Source organism: Myotis lucifugus, unplaced genomic scaffold, assembly GCF_000147115.1.
Source record: "Myotis lucifugus unplaced genomic scaffold, Myoluc2.0 scaffold_2, whole genome shotgun sequence".
Taxonomy (NCBI): domain Eukaryota; kingdom Metazoa; phylum Chordata; class Mammalia; order Chiroptera; family Vespertilionidae; genus Myotis; species Myotis lucifugus.
In genome coordinates, this window is record NW_005871050.1 from 23,347,555 (window position 1) to 23,363,111 (window position 15,557).

Consider the following 15,557-nt stretch of genomic DNA (forward strand, 5'->3'; position numbering starts at 1 on the left):
CACTTCAGGGCAAACAGCTGGCCCCACCATGCATCAGGCCTCTATCCTATATAATAAAAGGGTAATATGCAAATTGACCCTAACAGCAGAGTGACTGGGAATGACTGGTCACTATGACACACACTGACCACCAGGGGGCAGACGCTCAATGCAGGAGCTGCCCCCTGGTGGTCAGTGTGCTCCCACATGGGGGAGCTTTGCTCAACCACAAGCCAGGCTGATGGCTGCCAGTACAGCGGTGGTGGTGGGAGCCTCTTCTGCCTCCTCAGCAGTGCTAAGGATGTCCGACTGCAGCTTAGGCCTGCTCCCCGCTAGCAAGTGGACATCCCCCGAGGGCTCCCGGGCTGCCAGAGGGATGTCTGACTGCTAGCTTAGGCCCAATCCCCCAGGAAGCGGGCCTAAGCCAGCAGGTGGTCATCCCCTGAGGGGTCCCAGACTGCGAGAGGGCACAGGCCGGGCGGAGGGACCCTCCAGAGTGCACAAATTTTTGTCCACCGGGCCTCTAGTTTATTATAATCTATTGGCAGCATAGATAGATATTAGTTACCAGAACTATGTCTTCCTAGAAGTGGACAGTATGTAGCCATTCTAAGGGGAACTGTGTGCACTTAATCATCAGCATGATCTTCCAGTTTTGTTTGTTTGTTTTTTTTGTTAATGAAAATAAGCTTTATTACATCAAGTAATAAATATATACAAAGATGCAAACAGTATTAGTCACTTTCTTCCAGATGTTTGGATCCACTGATGGGAAAGGCAGAACTGAAATCTACATACATCCTTAGGGGAAATTTCAGGGGTCCTTGTGGGGCAAGGTTCCATAAGTTGCTCTTTCTTCTGTATATATAACTTGTGCATTTTAAAGATTGACTTCAAAGTACTAATAGTCATGCAAATGTTTAAGCAAAAAAAAAAAGTTTCATTGAGCAGAATTTATACTGGCTACTAAAGTGCTGCCTCAGGACTTGCTGAAACAAACCCTCAGAGTTGGATCAGCTCAGAAGAGAAACATAAAGAACCATGTGAGTAACAGAAATGTATCCAGAAGAGAAACTCGGGTATCTGGGAGGCCAACTACAGTTTGCTGTGATAGGTAACTGACGTGCATCATGTAAATCAATGTTTTTTTTAAAAAAAACACACACACAAAATGCCCTGGGTAGTTCCTAACTAATATGTAAACCTAATAACTGCAAAAATCTCTTCTCCATCTCAGCGACGGGAGGTTTGGAGCCTGACGAACCATGGGAGGGGCACTTTGAGGAGAAACCAAGCTGTTACCATTTTGAAACCAAGTTTCATCTGAAGGGAGGGGGGGGGGCATGAGTTGTCACTTCTTAGAAGAAGATGGAAAGCCTTTCGTGCTTACTTGGAGGCTAGGGACTGGGGTTCTGCTCCGTCTCGGCCAAGCACTCCCCAACCAACCCTCTCACGTGGTTTCAGTCTCTCCATTGTGCTCTTGCTGGGTGGGATCTTCAAAGTACGTGGGTGGGATCTCCTTCCCCAGCTCTTTGATGATGGCCAGAAGCTCAGCATATTTGCTCTTGGGCACCTGGATGTTCCCTGTTCCCTGCGTGCAGCCTAGAGATGGTGGTCCGTAGTTACTGAGCAACTAGCAGTACTGGGAGGATGTTGCCATGCTGGTGGAAGGCGGGTGGATGCTCTCAGCAGTGTTGAGGGAGGCGGCAGACATGTGTGAGGTCAAGTTCGGCTTGTAAGACATCCCCCCCACCCCCCCGCCCACCAAGCTCCCGCGCACTTTTTGTTGTTGACAGCTTGGGCTGCACCAGCAAATATGGCTGTCCCTCACCCTGACACCCCCGCAGTATCATGATCTTTCAGTTTCTTGATGTTCTGCTTGTGCCACTCAATTTCTTTCTGCAGACGCTCAATCTCCTTTTTATGAAGAGTTATCTCTTCTACAGGTTGTTTCTTCAAGGCTACCAGCTGTTCTTTAGTCCGCTCTTGGAAGTATCATTCCTCTTCAGTCTTCTCTTTTTTTGCAAAGGTCCCACCGGCTTCCCTGATTGTGCCCGCCCAGGAGCTGAAATTAGCTGACTGTTCACAGCCAAAGTGCCCGGCTTGCATGGCCCTCACTCCCCACATTCTGAGCTGCAGCTGCACCGCCGAAGTGGAGACTGCCATGGTTGTCAGTGCTGCGCAGCTCCGGACCACCCCACTTGGCTTTAAATGCAAACCTGCCTTGGACAGGCCTTGAAGGTATTTTTTCCTTCTGTCTGCTCACATCCAAGTGCCAGCAGTGCTGGTCCATTGGTGTCTGGCCTGTCCTCTTCAGATTCAACCTGCAGGACTGCTAAGGGAGCCAATCCAAGGGAGGGGAAGTAGCCTCAGTTCCCGAGGTCGAGTTCCAGGAGACCAGCAGCGTTGTCAGGATCCTACTGGCAGTGCTGGTCCATTGGTGCCTGGCCTGTCCTCTTTAGATTGACCCTGCAGGCCTACTTAGGAAGCCAGTCCCCAATTCCTCCCCACTCCCGATGTTGTGTGTGCAACCTCTTCCTGTTCAGTTGTGACCCATTATGGCGTCCCAACCTAATTAGCATATTTCTCTATTATGTATATAGATAACACCACCTGAGCATTAAGAGCCGGAAATGGGTATAGTAATGTGAAATTAAATAACTATCATTAACAAATTAAAGCACTGACCACAGAACCTGATGTAAAGTAGTCATCCACCAACTATAAATTCCTTTTCCCCAGATGCACACAAAGCCAAATTATATGCCCAAAGAGACAAGTTTTCTATGCATAGGAAAACTGAAATTCTTCATGGTCTTCCACAATGAAGGGTTACTATGAAGCAAATGGAATTGGTGAAATATAGTCACAACTGGCTGATTGCTGAACTGGATAGATAAAAGGGCCAGAGCCATGTTATGTGTGCACTGGACATCACTGATCAGAAAACAGGTTCAAATAGACCCAAGAATCTAAGCTTATATAAATAAGTAATGTCATTAATTTAGTGCATGAATATTCAAAGTTATAGTCATTATCAATGAAGGGGAAATGTGGTCTGAGTACCAGGAGAGTTCTACTGACTCTACTAAGTGGTGTACCACCCTTCAGGCATTTTTGTTTGTAAAATGTGAGCAGTAACCCTTGTATGAAGGTGACATTGAAGACTTATGACATTATAGTCCCTTGAGGGTTTTCCCAGTCTCTTGGCTAAGTGAGGCCTGAAGCTTCAAAGAGAGGCAGTGAAAGATGGTCACCAATGTAGAAGGATTTACAGATGTGGCACAAACTCCCAGAGCTTTCCCAAGGGCATGATATGTTAGATTTTGCCAAGATGCTGATATATCTTAAATTCTCTATTTTGTTTCAGAGATGACTATTGTGGTCACAGGCAAGATGGTGCTGGGTGGAGAAGATCTTCCAGAATCTAGAAAAGGGTAATATTTGTTTTACCATCATGGGTAGAGGTTAGGGCAGTGACAGTATGGTTCTTATGTGTTGCCATCTGGACAGAATGGAGATGGTGAGAGTTAGGCCAGTTGTATACACCCCTCTCTCTCCAAAGGTTCTTCACATGGGCTTATGTCTACATATCTTCATCCATGACAGTATATTCTGATGGTTTGACTAAACTATGTAGTATTGTAAGAAGCAATTGCTTAAGGCAGGTACCATGGTGCTGAATGTGTGTGGAGGAAAGTGCAGGAAGTGAAACCCATAGGTATTTTGTAATTTTATTACAGTTGTAGACAAATGAGAGAAATAAAGAGGGAGGCTGATTGACTGTTGAGGCAATGTTCTCAGGGAGGCTAATATTCAGTGGATTCACTATGGTTCACACTGTGGTGCTGACTTTGCAATGTGAAAATCTTATTTTTTTTTACAGTGTGCTCAGAGGTGATTAGAATCTGGAGGATTGATGCTATTAAAACTACAAAAAACTGATGTATAAGCCAAACATGAATTTATTCATTTATAATAAGAATTAATTAGTCTAGAACACTCGTGCCAGCTGGTTAGCAAATTTTCTCCCATAACAACATTTTTATACAGGAAAATATTACTTTTTAGAGCATAGAGTCAGAGCAAGGGGAGTTTGGTGACAATCGTAATGTCTAATGACACAAATTGAGATGGCCTTGTACCTTCACCTCACTCACTGTAGGTGGACCTGCCAAATCATTTGCTGGTCAACATCTCTCTGACTCTAGAGAGATTACCAGTATCCTATGGTTCTTAATTGCCTCCTTTTTTTCTTTTTTGGATTCCATGCAGAACATTTTCTTGTACACAATTCCTTCTTAAGACATCATAAAATGATTAGATTCTATCTTGCTGGGAGGCATCAATTATACAGCAGATCTGCCTCCCACACTACAACCTTGATTATACCTGGGGGCTACCCAAGCATTTGCATTTCCAGACTACATATTTCAGTAGGTTACATCTCATCTGTTTTCTGTAGATTTTAATTTGCTTCACTCTCAGAAAAGTTCACTCTGGTATATGTTCTGAAAACTCATCCATGTAACTCTTTATGCTAAGTAATGAATTAATTATAGTTAAAGTGGATGGTGTCACTATAAAATATTTTGAAATGGTAAATAAAATGTTTGCTAGCTAGTAGGCATAAAAGTATTATCTCAGCATCTTATTCATATGCTCAGTCTCACTGTTAGATTTCATCACACAGAGCACAAGAGGTGGCCTCTAGAAGTGGGAGGTGAACTGAAGTTAATAGCCCAGGGTTGATTATCTATTCTTAGAGGCTATGAAATATGAAGATTTCTTGGAGAAGAAGGTAATTTTGCTGCAGAGGGAAGGCCCAAAGAGGAAACAGAGTGACATATTTTTGTGAGAGGGCACACAATGATAAATTATGTTCCTAAGAAAGGAAATGTTGGTGATGAAGCCAATTGAATGCTACCATTAGCACTCCAGAAACATACTAGGGTTTGTAAGGAAATGACTTGAGGCCATTGGATGAGTTCTTTATTATAGAATTGGTGGTGCTAGATTAGGATACCTCCTGGTAATCTCAGAGTCACTTAAAGTTCATATAAATCTACCCTTTGCAGTGGTTCTCAACCTTCTGGCCCTGTAAATACAGTTTCTCATGTTGTGACCCAACCATAAAATTATTTTCGTTGCTACTTCATAACTGTAATGTTGCTACTGTTATGAATCGTAATGTAAATATCTGACATGCAGCATGGTCTTAGGCGACCCCTGTGTAAGGGTCATTCGACCGCCAAAGGGGTCGCGACCCACAGGTTGAGAACTGCTACTTTAGAGGATCTCATATAATCCTAGTATCCTCATGAGAATTCCTTGGAACAACTGAAATATATGCATTCAGGTCTCCTTGTTTTGAGAGCACATGGAGTGAAGTGGATGCATAGCAAGCTGTTGATAAAAGAGACCTCTTGTGAATGCAAATAAGGATTGGTACAGTAGTTAGTGAGGCACTGATGGGCAGAAAGATCTATCTGGTAGTGCTACAAGATGAGAGTAGTAAGCTCCTAGCTAGGTTTAAGTATTGCCAATGTTAGCATAATTCTCCAGGAATAAGGCCAAAGGACAATTGCACTTTATATTCTGAGAGGTCTTGGTGGCTACTAGGAAAAATGGAATTACCAATTTTTCTTCAGGGGATCCATTATGAGGACATATATCAGTACTACAAAGCAGGGAACAGAGGACTGGATAATTACTAGGAATACTGATCATCACTGGATATCCTTAAGATTTTAGAAAGCTGTGCCTTTCCAGCATAGCATGATGTTTGTTCAGAAGCATTAGGAATCCATATACAGAGCTGATGTATGTCAAGAGTACAACACAAGCAATCCAACCCCACTTCTTGAGTTTTATGTACAGATGGTGTTTGTTTATATGCCCCAGGATTCTTCAGATGAGACGGTTCAGAAAGTTGCCTGCCATTAATTGCTCTTCAAGACATTCAATCAGGCAAGGGCTTCCCAGAGGTCATCCATGAGAGTAGAGCTTAACATAAATGGGCAGTGATCCTACGTGGTGACCACACTGAAGCCTCTAGAGTCAGAAACTTTTGCAGGGCCTGACCCTCAGTCTTCAAAGCAGACACAGTAATTACAATGGGATACCTTCCCACAACTTTCACTAAATACTTGTCAGAAGTCATTATCCTAGGCAATTTTAACTTGGCCATACAACATGCAGAAACCTAAAGTAGATGATTGGCAAAAAAGAAGGTAAGCTGGAATTGGTAGGGCTTAGCTAAAAATATGTACCTGTCTGAAGGGCTAGAAGTAGACTGACAATTCCAGGTCATGTTCAAAAGGCCATACCATCTGGTTTGTCAATAGCCAAGAGACCCAGCATGTTGAGAAAGCATAAGTCTTTAAATGACAATAAAATATAGCTGTATGGAAGGGTGGCAGAGCTGTGTTTCCATGAAGGTTGGCTTGTGTTGAAGCTGGACTCTAGTCAACAGGTGGAGCAGAAGCCAGTCTCTAGTAGGATAATATTTGTAGGAAATATGAAAATGCAAGTAAAGTCTTCAGTCCAGAGTCTTAAACCAACAGGGAACAATGAGGGTGAGGGTAAAAAGATTGGGCCCACTCTTAGGCACAGAAGACTCAAACTAGATCTCACCCATTGGTGGGGAAGAGGTTCTTAATGTACTTCCAGGGTTGTTTTCGTTGGCAAAGACTGGGCAGAGTTTTGCCTGTAGGGTTTCAGTACTCTTGGGAAATTAGTACCAACTACAGAAAGTACCTGTGAATTGTTTTCATCATTGTTGGGTTAGGTTTGGTGATGGGTCACCAAATAAATAAGATCTGGTTATTTAAATTTCCAGAAGGACATGCGTTCATGAATGTGTAAAGTGGTATCACGGTTCTCCATCTGTATTTTAAATGTTTAGTGCAGGATATAAATCAGTAAGGCTGGAGGTGAGAGGAATGTAAGTTCACAAAGGGACATGCCTTGGCTCCTCTTACTGGTGAGCTGGGTTGTTTATCCTTGCTGGAGCTCGAGATCGTTTTGCAAGGCAATCTCTTGTGAAGTGATCAGCTTGGCTGCAGTAGAGGCACAAGTGAGTTTCTTGCTGGCGGGCTCGTTTGGCAGGGGTGAGAGGTGGCTGGCTTCCTCTCAGCTGTATAAGCTCCTTGGATGATGGACATGAGGGGCTGGAGAGGGTTTGGTAGTGCACCAGGGATGACAACACTGGGAGCTGGGCCTCTGACTGTAAGAGCTCTGGCTTGTCACTATGTTTCCTGTCTAACTGAATACACTGAGTGATCAGGTCTGGGAGGTTGTCCATCATATCTGTGCCACTCACTTCATCCTGAATGGGATCAGGTAGGCCCTCTTGGAAGTGATCACTCTCACTGGTTTCATTACAGCTCAGATTTTGAGCAAGAGGCTGGAAAGTAGTAGCATCTTGCTGAGAGGAGTTGTCCCCTTCGTCAACCTTAGCATTCACCAGAGGGCTCATTTCCTGTCTTTTGGACTCACCAAATGACCGCTGGAACTCAAGAACAAAGTTCTCATATTGCTTCAACAGAGCACTCTGCTCAGACCTAGATATTATCCCACAACTTTCCATCTGCTGAGATAGGTAGTCAAAAAACAATTTGACTTGGGCATCGTGTATGGGATTGGTGATCTTGAGAGTTGTCAAATAGTTAGTCACCTGAGCAAGAAACCCTGAGAGATTGGCAGGGTCATCATGAAACTGGGAGAGATTCTTAAGTGAACAGAGTAAAGGCATCATTGGGGTGGCCAGAGCAGGCATGACTTGATCCCTCAGAGTAGTGTTCTCTTCAGTCAGATGCTGCACCTGTGGCTGCAGAATAAGGTTCTCCGCCCAAAGGGAGGAATGTTCTACCTGCAATGTAGGTGATGATTCTGTATGCTTCTCCATTATATCTTCCGGAAATAAGTAGAATTGAGTACAAGTCCTGGAGACCAGTGGTCAGACAGTGGGTTTGCTCTGTGATCAAAGAGACAGTATCATGAGCAAGTAGCCAAAGCTGTTAGCTATGAAGTCACAAGGAGATGCTGAGAGCTGAGCTGGAGAGATGGCAAAAATTGTTGTCCACTACTGAATGTCACTTCGTCTTCATGGAGAATGCCAATGTTCTGCACATTCAGAAGAAATAAATTACCTTAGGACAAACAAAGGATTTTGAATTAAGAAGATAAATATAAAAGACACAGTGGATTTCTCTCCTCACTCCCTTATATTATAGGAATTTACCTTCAGATTAAGCCTTTGGTTCTAAAGTACCTTTTTTAAAAATCAGAGACTCAAAGAATTTTATAATCCATAGTGACCTTAGAGATCATCCATGTCAAATTCATACTTTCAAAGATGAGAAAACAGAGATCCAGAGAGGTAAAAGTGTTTGCCCAAAGAAACAAATCTAGTTAATATTAGATCCAGCATGCTCATCAGGACTGCTATCCAGAATAGCAATTCTTCCAGTACCACAGATATACTCATTTGCATACACTACTTGGGCATGGTGAAGATTCATGCCCCTTGCTACTCAAAATGTGATATGGGAACTAGCAGAATTGACATCACCAGGGAGATTGTTAGATAAGCAGACTCTCAGGTCCCACTCGACTTATTGAATCAGTTTTCCACTATAACAAGATTCCCCAGGTGATTCATATATGCACTGAAGTTTGGGAAGAGCTGCTCTAGAGAATACTCAGTTCGAATTGTAATAATCACTGGTTGGACTTGACCCTCAGTGCCCTAATCCCAGCCTTCACTGCTGTAGGGATCTGATTGCTGTGGTAGTAGTCAATTCATTTTCTCTGGCTTTCTAGTTCCTGTCTGAGGTCACATTTTGGTTGCTATGGAGATGATTAAGACATCACAGGCAAGATGAAGAGGTGAGGTTAAGAATCTAGGAAATAAGAACAGAATTTCTTAAAAATATAGAAATCAAAAATGTTCTACAGTCCTCCCTGCATTGATAACAAAAAGAAAACAATCAGAAAAAGTTAAAAACAAACCCCAAACATATGGTATACCAGTTGAACTATTCTGCTGTGTAATTCCTCTCATTGCCTTTTCCTTGTGTATCATAGCATTCAAATGTATTCAAACTGGCCATTGGTGGGCAAAAACTGTGCATCATTTAATTTAAGACTTGACTCCCTCGCTTTTATTTGATGGTTCCTCCTCTACAGATCTATGAAAAAAAGTTATTGGAAGAATGAAATAGTCTAAGATAAGGGGCCAGAAACTTGCCCAAATACTAGCATTAGTCAGTTAGATGAGTTTGAAGAACTCATTTGGGTTTCAATCTCCTATTTTATCTAATGAGCTTTGCTATCTTGTCTACCTCAGGGGGTTGTTGTATCAATGCAATAATAGATGTGTTCTGAGTGGCCGCCCAAAAAAGAGACATTTGCTTCTAAGACTGACAGCTGGACAATGTCAATGGTGAGGCTTTACCCTTATTGCATACTACCAAATTAGTGAGATATTGTCATATCTTCCTTTATTCCTTCCTTTTCACATATCACCCTTCTAAAGTCTCCTCATTTACCTTTAAGACATCTTCCACTTTCCAGGTACCCATCCATGAGGTTATTCCTGCTCATCCAACCATGTGTCAACTGATACTAAGATGTAAATTAGTTAATGAAGGTTAATGATTGTCCTTTCTAAGGGTATTCACTTTTTTTTAAGACTCTAATGTGTATAGGAATAAATTTGATTTTGTTCTCTAACAATTCTGACTCAGAAGGTCTGGGGTGGATGTCAGGAATCTGTATTTAATAAGATGTCCAGCAGATTTCTGATGCTGGTGTTCCCTGTGTGAAAAGCCATGTAGATGAACCTCAAGGAATAAAGCTATATTAGTTGCATTGCAGATAAGTAGAGATGGGGAGGGTACATATTTGAAGGTAGTAGGTTGTTCCTCAAATGATATTCTACCTTCACATGAAGCCCAAATGAGCCCACACTGCCCTTCACAACTGTTAATCTCTCCCAGGCAGTAGAGTGCAAGAATTCAGCATACAGGTTCTAGAGTCAGACTGACCTACATCCAAATCCTGGTCTGACCAAAAGTTGTGTGACTCTGGGCAAGTTATTTAACCTCTCTGAGAATCAATTTCCTAACTTTCAAATGGTGATGATTTTAATACCTGTCCTATAGTGACCTGAGGATTAAATGAGATGAAAAGAGATTAGCACAGCTTCATGCAGATGCCAAGTGCTCCATAAATGTTAGTTATCATTATTCTGGGTCCACAGTCTGTTATCTGACTGAGATTTAGAATTAATTTTGTTTTGTTTTGGAATTTAGAAAGTTAACAGCGTATGTACTGCTTCTTACATAACACTCCTAGTGATGTCTGGGAAAATATCCCATAATTAAGTCATTAACATTTTTGCATGGAAAAAAATCCTGAATATTTATACTAAAAGAGATAAAGACTAAGTTCATGTCAGTTCAGCTCAGGTTTTGCTGCTAAATGAGTCTTGCACCGAATTAATGAAAAAAAATAGCTTCCATCCTACAGAACTTTCTATTTCAGAATTGAAGATAAGGGATTGAGAACCTGTACCAAACTCTTTTTTGTTGTTGTTGCAAGGGTGTGATTATAATTTTTCACTCTCTGTCCATGCCTTTGGCCCTTTATCTCCACCCTCACAAGTTCTAGAATCTCTACAGAGGTATCTTGTTTCTTTACAGAATTATGTATTCAAGGTGGCAGAGCATTTGATTTTTCTAATTAGGTAGCACTAGTGAAACACTAAAATTATAAGCTTTATCCCAAATGTAAACCATACAACAACACCATTGTCAAGGGCAATTGCTTAATCTTTCAAAGAAAATGTACTTTGTCTTATCATAGCAAATTGCTCTCCTTTTGGAGGTCAATGGCCTTCTATTGAATTATCCCAGCAGATCCTGGGGCAGAGCATGCCAGTCTTGAGGAATTCCAGACTACAGGCTTGGGGAGATAAAGTAGAGAAAGAGATGGAACCTCAAATGCACAGGTTTGGGCCATCAGACTAGTGAACTTGGACCAGGTCTGACACAAAACTGCATATGTTTAAGCATTTACAGTGGGGCCTTGACTTACGAATTTAATTCGTTCCGTGACAGAGCTCGTAACTCAAATTACTCATATGTCAAATCAAAAAGTGAACGAGTGAGACACGTGATGCTGGGCTGATGTGGCGTTCACTGTGACGTTCGCTGCGCCACCTAGCAGTGGGATATCTGAAGCTGGCTCGTAACCAGAATTTAGCTTGCAACTCAAAGCAAAAAATCGGCTGAGAGACGGCTTGTATCTCTAAAAACTCGTTAGTCGGGACACTCGTAAGTCAAGGCCCCACTGTACTTAATTGGTATAGGTTTCAACTACAAAAAAAACAGCACAAAAATAGGCTTATTAAACTATTGCGGGACATTTGGGGGTTTGTTTCAGTTTGACTCTAAGCCAGGGTTAAGAGTGTCCCTAGATATAAAACTAATTCACTCTTGAGTCCCCTGTGACCCCATTTCATGAAGGGCCTGCAGGACCCTGCTGCTTTTAAGAGAGCTTTGTGACCTTCAGCTGATCTGACTAACTCATTGCAGAAGAAGCTTTGATTTAGGCTCATGCAATTACCTAGAGCAGTTACATTGTTACTCTAGAGTGCCAGGCCTTCTAATGAATGTCACAGAAGCTAAACTAAGACATAACCCTCAAGATACCATTTGGACTTATCTGGAGACTTGGGTGTGACCTTAGCTCTACTGACAACCTTGGGCAAGTCACATCTCTCTCTGGGTTAGTATCTGGATCTGTACAATGAAGCCACTTTGTTTCTCAAATTTTATCACACGTAAGAAATTCTGAGTCAAGGGGGTTAGAAGGAGACCCAGGGATCTGAGTTTTTATGGGCACCCCAAATGATTCTGTGGTAAGAGGTCTTCAGATTTTCCTGGGTATATTGGGTGACTTACTACACAGAACTCCAACATTTGTCAATGGTTCTCAAATTTCAGGGCAGTTAGAATCCCCCCATAATTTAATATGCAGATTCTTGGGCCTTACCCCTTGACAGTGTGATTCAATGGGTTTGAAATGAGATAAAATAATCTCCATTTTAACTAAACTCTGCAGATAATGCTGATGCAGAAGTTTCACTGACAACACTTTAGAGAAACACTAGGTTGAGTAGCCATCTCTCAGTAGGGATGGGTTCTAGGGCCCAATGAGGATACCAAAATCCACAGATGCTCTAGTTTCTTATATAAAAAGTTATAGTATTTGCATATAACCTATATTTCCATATAGGCTACAGCAGGGTACTCCTGGATTCAGCATAGTGCTTGGCACATCACACATTCAAGTTTTGCTGTTTGGAACTTTCTGGGATTAAAAAATATTTTTTATCCACACTTTATTGAATCTGTGGATGCAAACCCTGCAGATATGGAGGGCAGACTGTACTCTCAAAAATCCCTTTCGCTTCAGCACTATCTATATTTTTGAAAGTAGAAAATATTTGGCTCCAAAAGTGGCCCCTGAAGTGTGTAATATGTGGATTGCTTCCTTCCAAGGTTCTCATTAAAGATGCATGGTCACCTCTAAACACTGGGCTAGTGTAGGCCTGACCCAGGCATCTGCAGTATAGCTGGCTTGGAGGCAACAGAGAGTGTAGCAATTGAGCTGACTCTTCTCTTAGGACTCTGTGGTGCCTGCTGTGAGTTATGCACTGCTTTTCTCTTCTCTGCTTGTGAATCAGGTAGAAAAGCTATACCCATATCTCCATTATTAGAGATAGAGAAGCCCAGGTGGGGTTAATTTGGCCATTTCTATGACTCAGAATTCATACCTTCCTTTAAGCTTCAACCTTCCTTCTGGCTCAGCTGGACCCATTATGCAGTTAAATGTGTCATGAGCACTCTTTACAAGTATTTCCTGTCACAGTTTCCTAGTTTTCTTTTATAATGTGAGTAACTCTTTTAAAGAGCCACCCTTGCTGCATCAGCCGTCTTGTTCCATAGGCTCATTTAATATTCTTCCTAAGGTCCTGTTTCTCAGTTTGCTCCTTCACCCACCTTGTCTCTTTTGTCTGTGGTTTCTGCTGGCAGCCATATCACATGCCTGGATGACTCTATTCAGTCATCAGCCAGAATCATTACCAATAATATTGTCCTTGCAGTACATGACCCATTTGCACCGTTCTTCTCTCTCAATCCAACAAAGAAGAAGGCCCAGATAGGTAAATGGTTAAATTTTTATAGGCAGGAAAAGATCTGGATGCAGGATGGAGAACAAGATGATTAGCCACTAGATAGGCATCATATCACTAGAGTTGAATATAGAGCATTACATGCAGTTAAGAGAGAACCCCAAAGATAGACTCCATTGCCTCTTTGTACTTGCCAACTTGATCCAGGCCTAGTGGTATCAGCATTATATATGTCTTATACAATTCAGACTTCAGTGAAAGTAGCCATGTTCTGGAGGTTTGTTAACTTCTGCAGATCAAGTGTGCTGCTCACAAGGGATGTTATGATATGTGGCAGATAATGTTTGTAGCTGGATTGGGTCTAAGTCTCATTTCAAACCTGCAAGTGCTGAAGACATGGTGGGCCTTTTACCCACTGTAAATGCAGAGGTTTTCATTTGTAGTAGATAAGAATAGAAAAGATAGCCTTGGCCAGTTTGGCTCAATAGATAGAGCGTCGGCCTGCGGACTGAAGGGTCCCAGGTTCGATTCCGGCCAAGGGCACATGCCCGGGTTGTGGGCTTGATCCCCGGTCGGGGGTGTGCAGGAGGAAGCCGATCAATGATTCCCTCTCATCATTGATGTTTCTATCTCTCTCTCTCTCTCTCTCTCTCTCTCCCTTCCTCTCTGAAATCAATAAAGAAATATATATATTTTTAAAAAAGAATAGAAAAGATAAATGGGCCCTAGACGGTTTGGTTCAGTGGTTAGAGTGTCGGCCCATAGACTGAAGGGTCCCAGGTTTGATTCTGGTCAAAGGCATGTACCTTGGTTGCAGGTTCCCCGGTCCTGGTTGAGGTATGTGCCAGAGGCAACAAATTGATGTGTCTCTCTCACATCAATGTTTCTCTCTGTCTCTCCCTCTCCCTTCCACTTTCTCTAAAAATCAATAGAAAAATATCCTTGGGTGAGGATTAACAAACAAACAAAAAAATAAGAAAAGAAAGAAAGGAAGGAAGAAAGAAAGGAAGAAAAGAAAAGAAATGGTAAGATTTCATTTTGATAGCTGAATAATATTCCATTGTATATATGTAGTACATCTTCTCTATCCAATAGTTGTCTATCAATGGACACTTAGTTTGCTCCCATAGCTTATCTATTGTAAGTAATGCTGCAATAAACATAGGGATGCACACATCTTTTCAAATTAGTGTTTTGGATTTCTTCACATAAATATCTAGAAGTGGGATTGCTGAATCATATGGTAGTTCTATTTCATGGGTCTAAAGGGTATTATGCTTAGTGAAATAAGTAAACAGAAAGATAAATTCCATATGATTTCACTTTTCACTTAAATGTGGAATCTATAGAAGAAAATAAACAAATAAAGCAGAAACAAACTCAGATAGAGATACAGAGAGCAAACTGATGGTTGCCAGGTAGAAGGGAAGTTAGGGGATGGGAGAAAAAGGTGAAAGGATTAAGACATATAAATTGGCAGTTATAAAATAGTCACAGGGATATAAAGTACAGCATAGGACAGTGGTTCTCAACCTTGGCTGCACATTAGAATCACCTGGGAATCTTTTTAAAATCCTCATTTCTGGGCCTCATCCTCCAGAAATTGTTTCTTTGTTATGGGGTGAGGCCATAACATTAGTAACAAAGAAACAGACTTTCTGGAGGATGAGGCCCAGAAATCAGGATTTTAAAAAGATTCCCAGGTGATTCTAATGTGCAGCCAAGGTTGAGAACCACTGGCATAGGAAATACAGTCAATATTATCTAATAATTATGTATGGTGTCAAGGGTTTACTAGCATTATCAGGGGGATCACTTAATACATTATGCAAATGTCTAACCACTATGTCTAACCACCTGAAATTAATATATTTAATGGCACTGTAATAAATAATCAAATAAAATTAAAAACGGAAAAGACAACTTCTGTCTTCATTCAGTTATACCAGACATTTTGTGGGTCTTTGGGGTGATAATACTTATGATTTCTTGGGTACCTAATTTATGCCAGTTTATGCACTCTGGTACTGGCTGCCTAGAGCTATATTTAAAAGAATTCTGGGCCTGTGGCTGGCCTCACTGGTGGAATGTTGTAAAGGATTGTCAATGTCCGCCATGGGCTCTAGAGAAATAAATGCAACATACTGAGCATGCATTTACCAGCTCTCTGCTAGACCACATAATCTACATAGCAGTCTTCTGAAGTAGGTATCTTGATTTGCATTCTACACATAAGGAAACCAAGCTCCTACCTTCACTTCCAAACATGTAATCATTCCCACTCCTGCTTTCAATGTCTCTCTTTTCCTTCACCTAAAAGCCATTTCTCTCTCTTCCTATGTCCAGCTCAAGTTCAGCCTTCTTGATACAG

At 41.7% G+C, this 15,557-nt stretch overlaps 1 protein-coding gene and 2 pseudogenes across 1 annotated transcript; all 3 read right to left on the reverse strand.

The window, feature by feature from the left end:
- Nucleotides 1-1,376: 1,376 nt before the first annotated feature.
- On the reverse strand, nt 1,377-1,723 carry LOC102441775 (annotated as a pseudogene).
- Nucleotides 1,724-1,806: 83 nt separating this feature from the next.
- Nucleotides 1,807-2,145, reverse strand: LOC102442094 (annotated as a pseudogene).
- Nucleotides 2,146-6,958: 4,813 nt separating this feature from the next.
- On the reverse strand, nt 6,959-7,888 carry RTL4 (retrotransposon Gag like 4). The gene has a single exon (XM_006082215.3). The coding sequence runs from the start codon at nt 7,886-7,888 to the stop codon at nt 6,959-6,961; it is 930 nt and encodes a 309-aa protein (XP_006082277.1).
- Between the last annotated feature and the right edge of the window lie 7,669 nt (nt 7,889-15,557).

Bases quoted from the DNA above. Each gene is read 5' to 3' on its own strand.
- RTL4 (XM_006082215.3), bottom strand. From the start codon at position 7,888: ATGGAGAAGCATACAGAATCATCACCTACATTGCAGGTAGAACATTCC.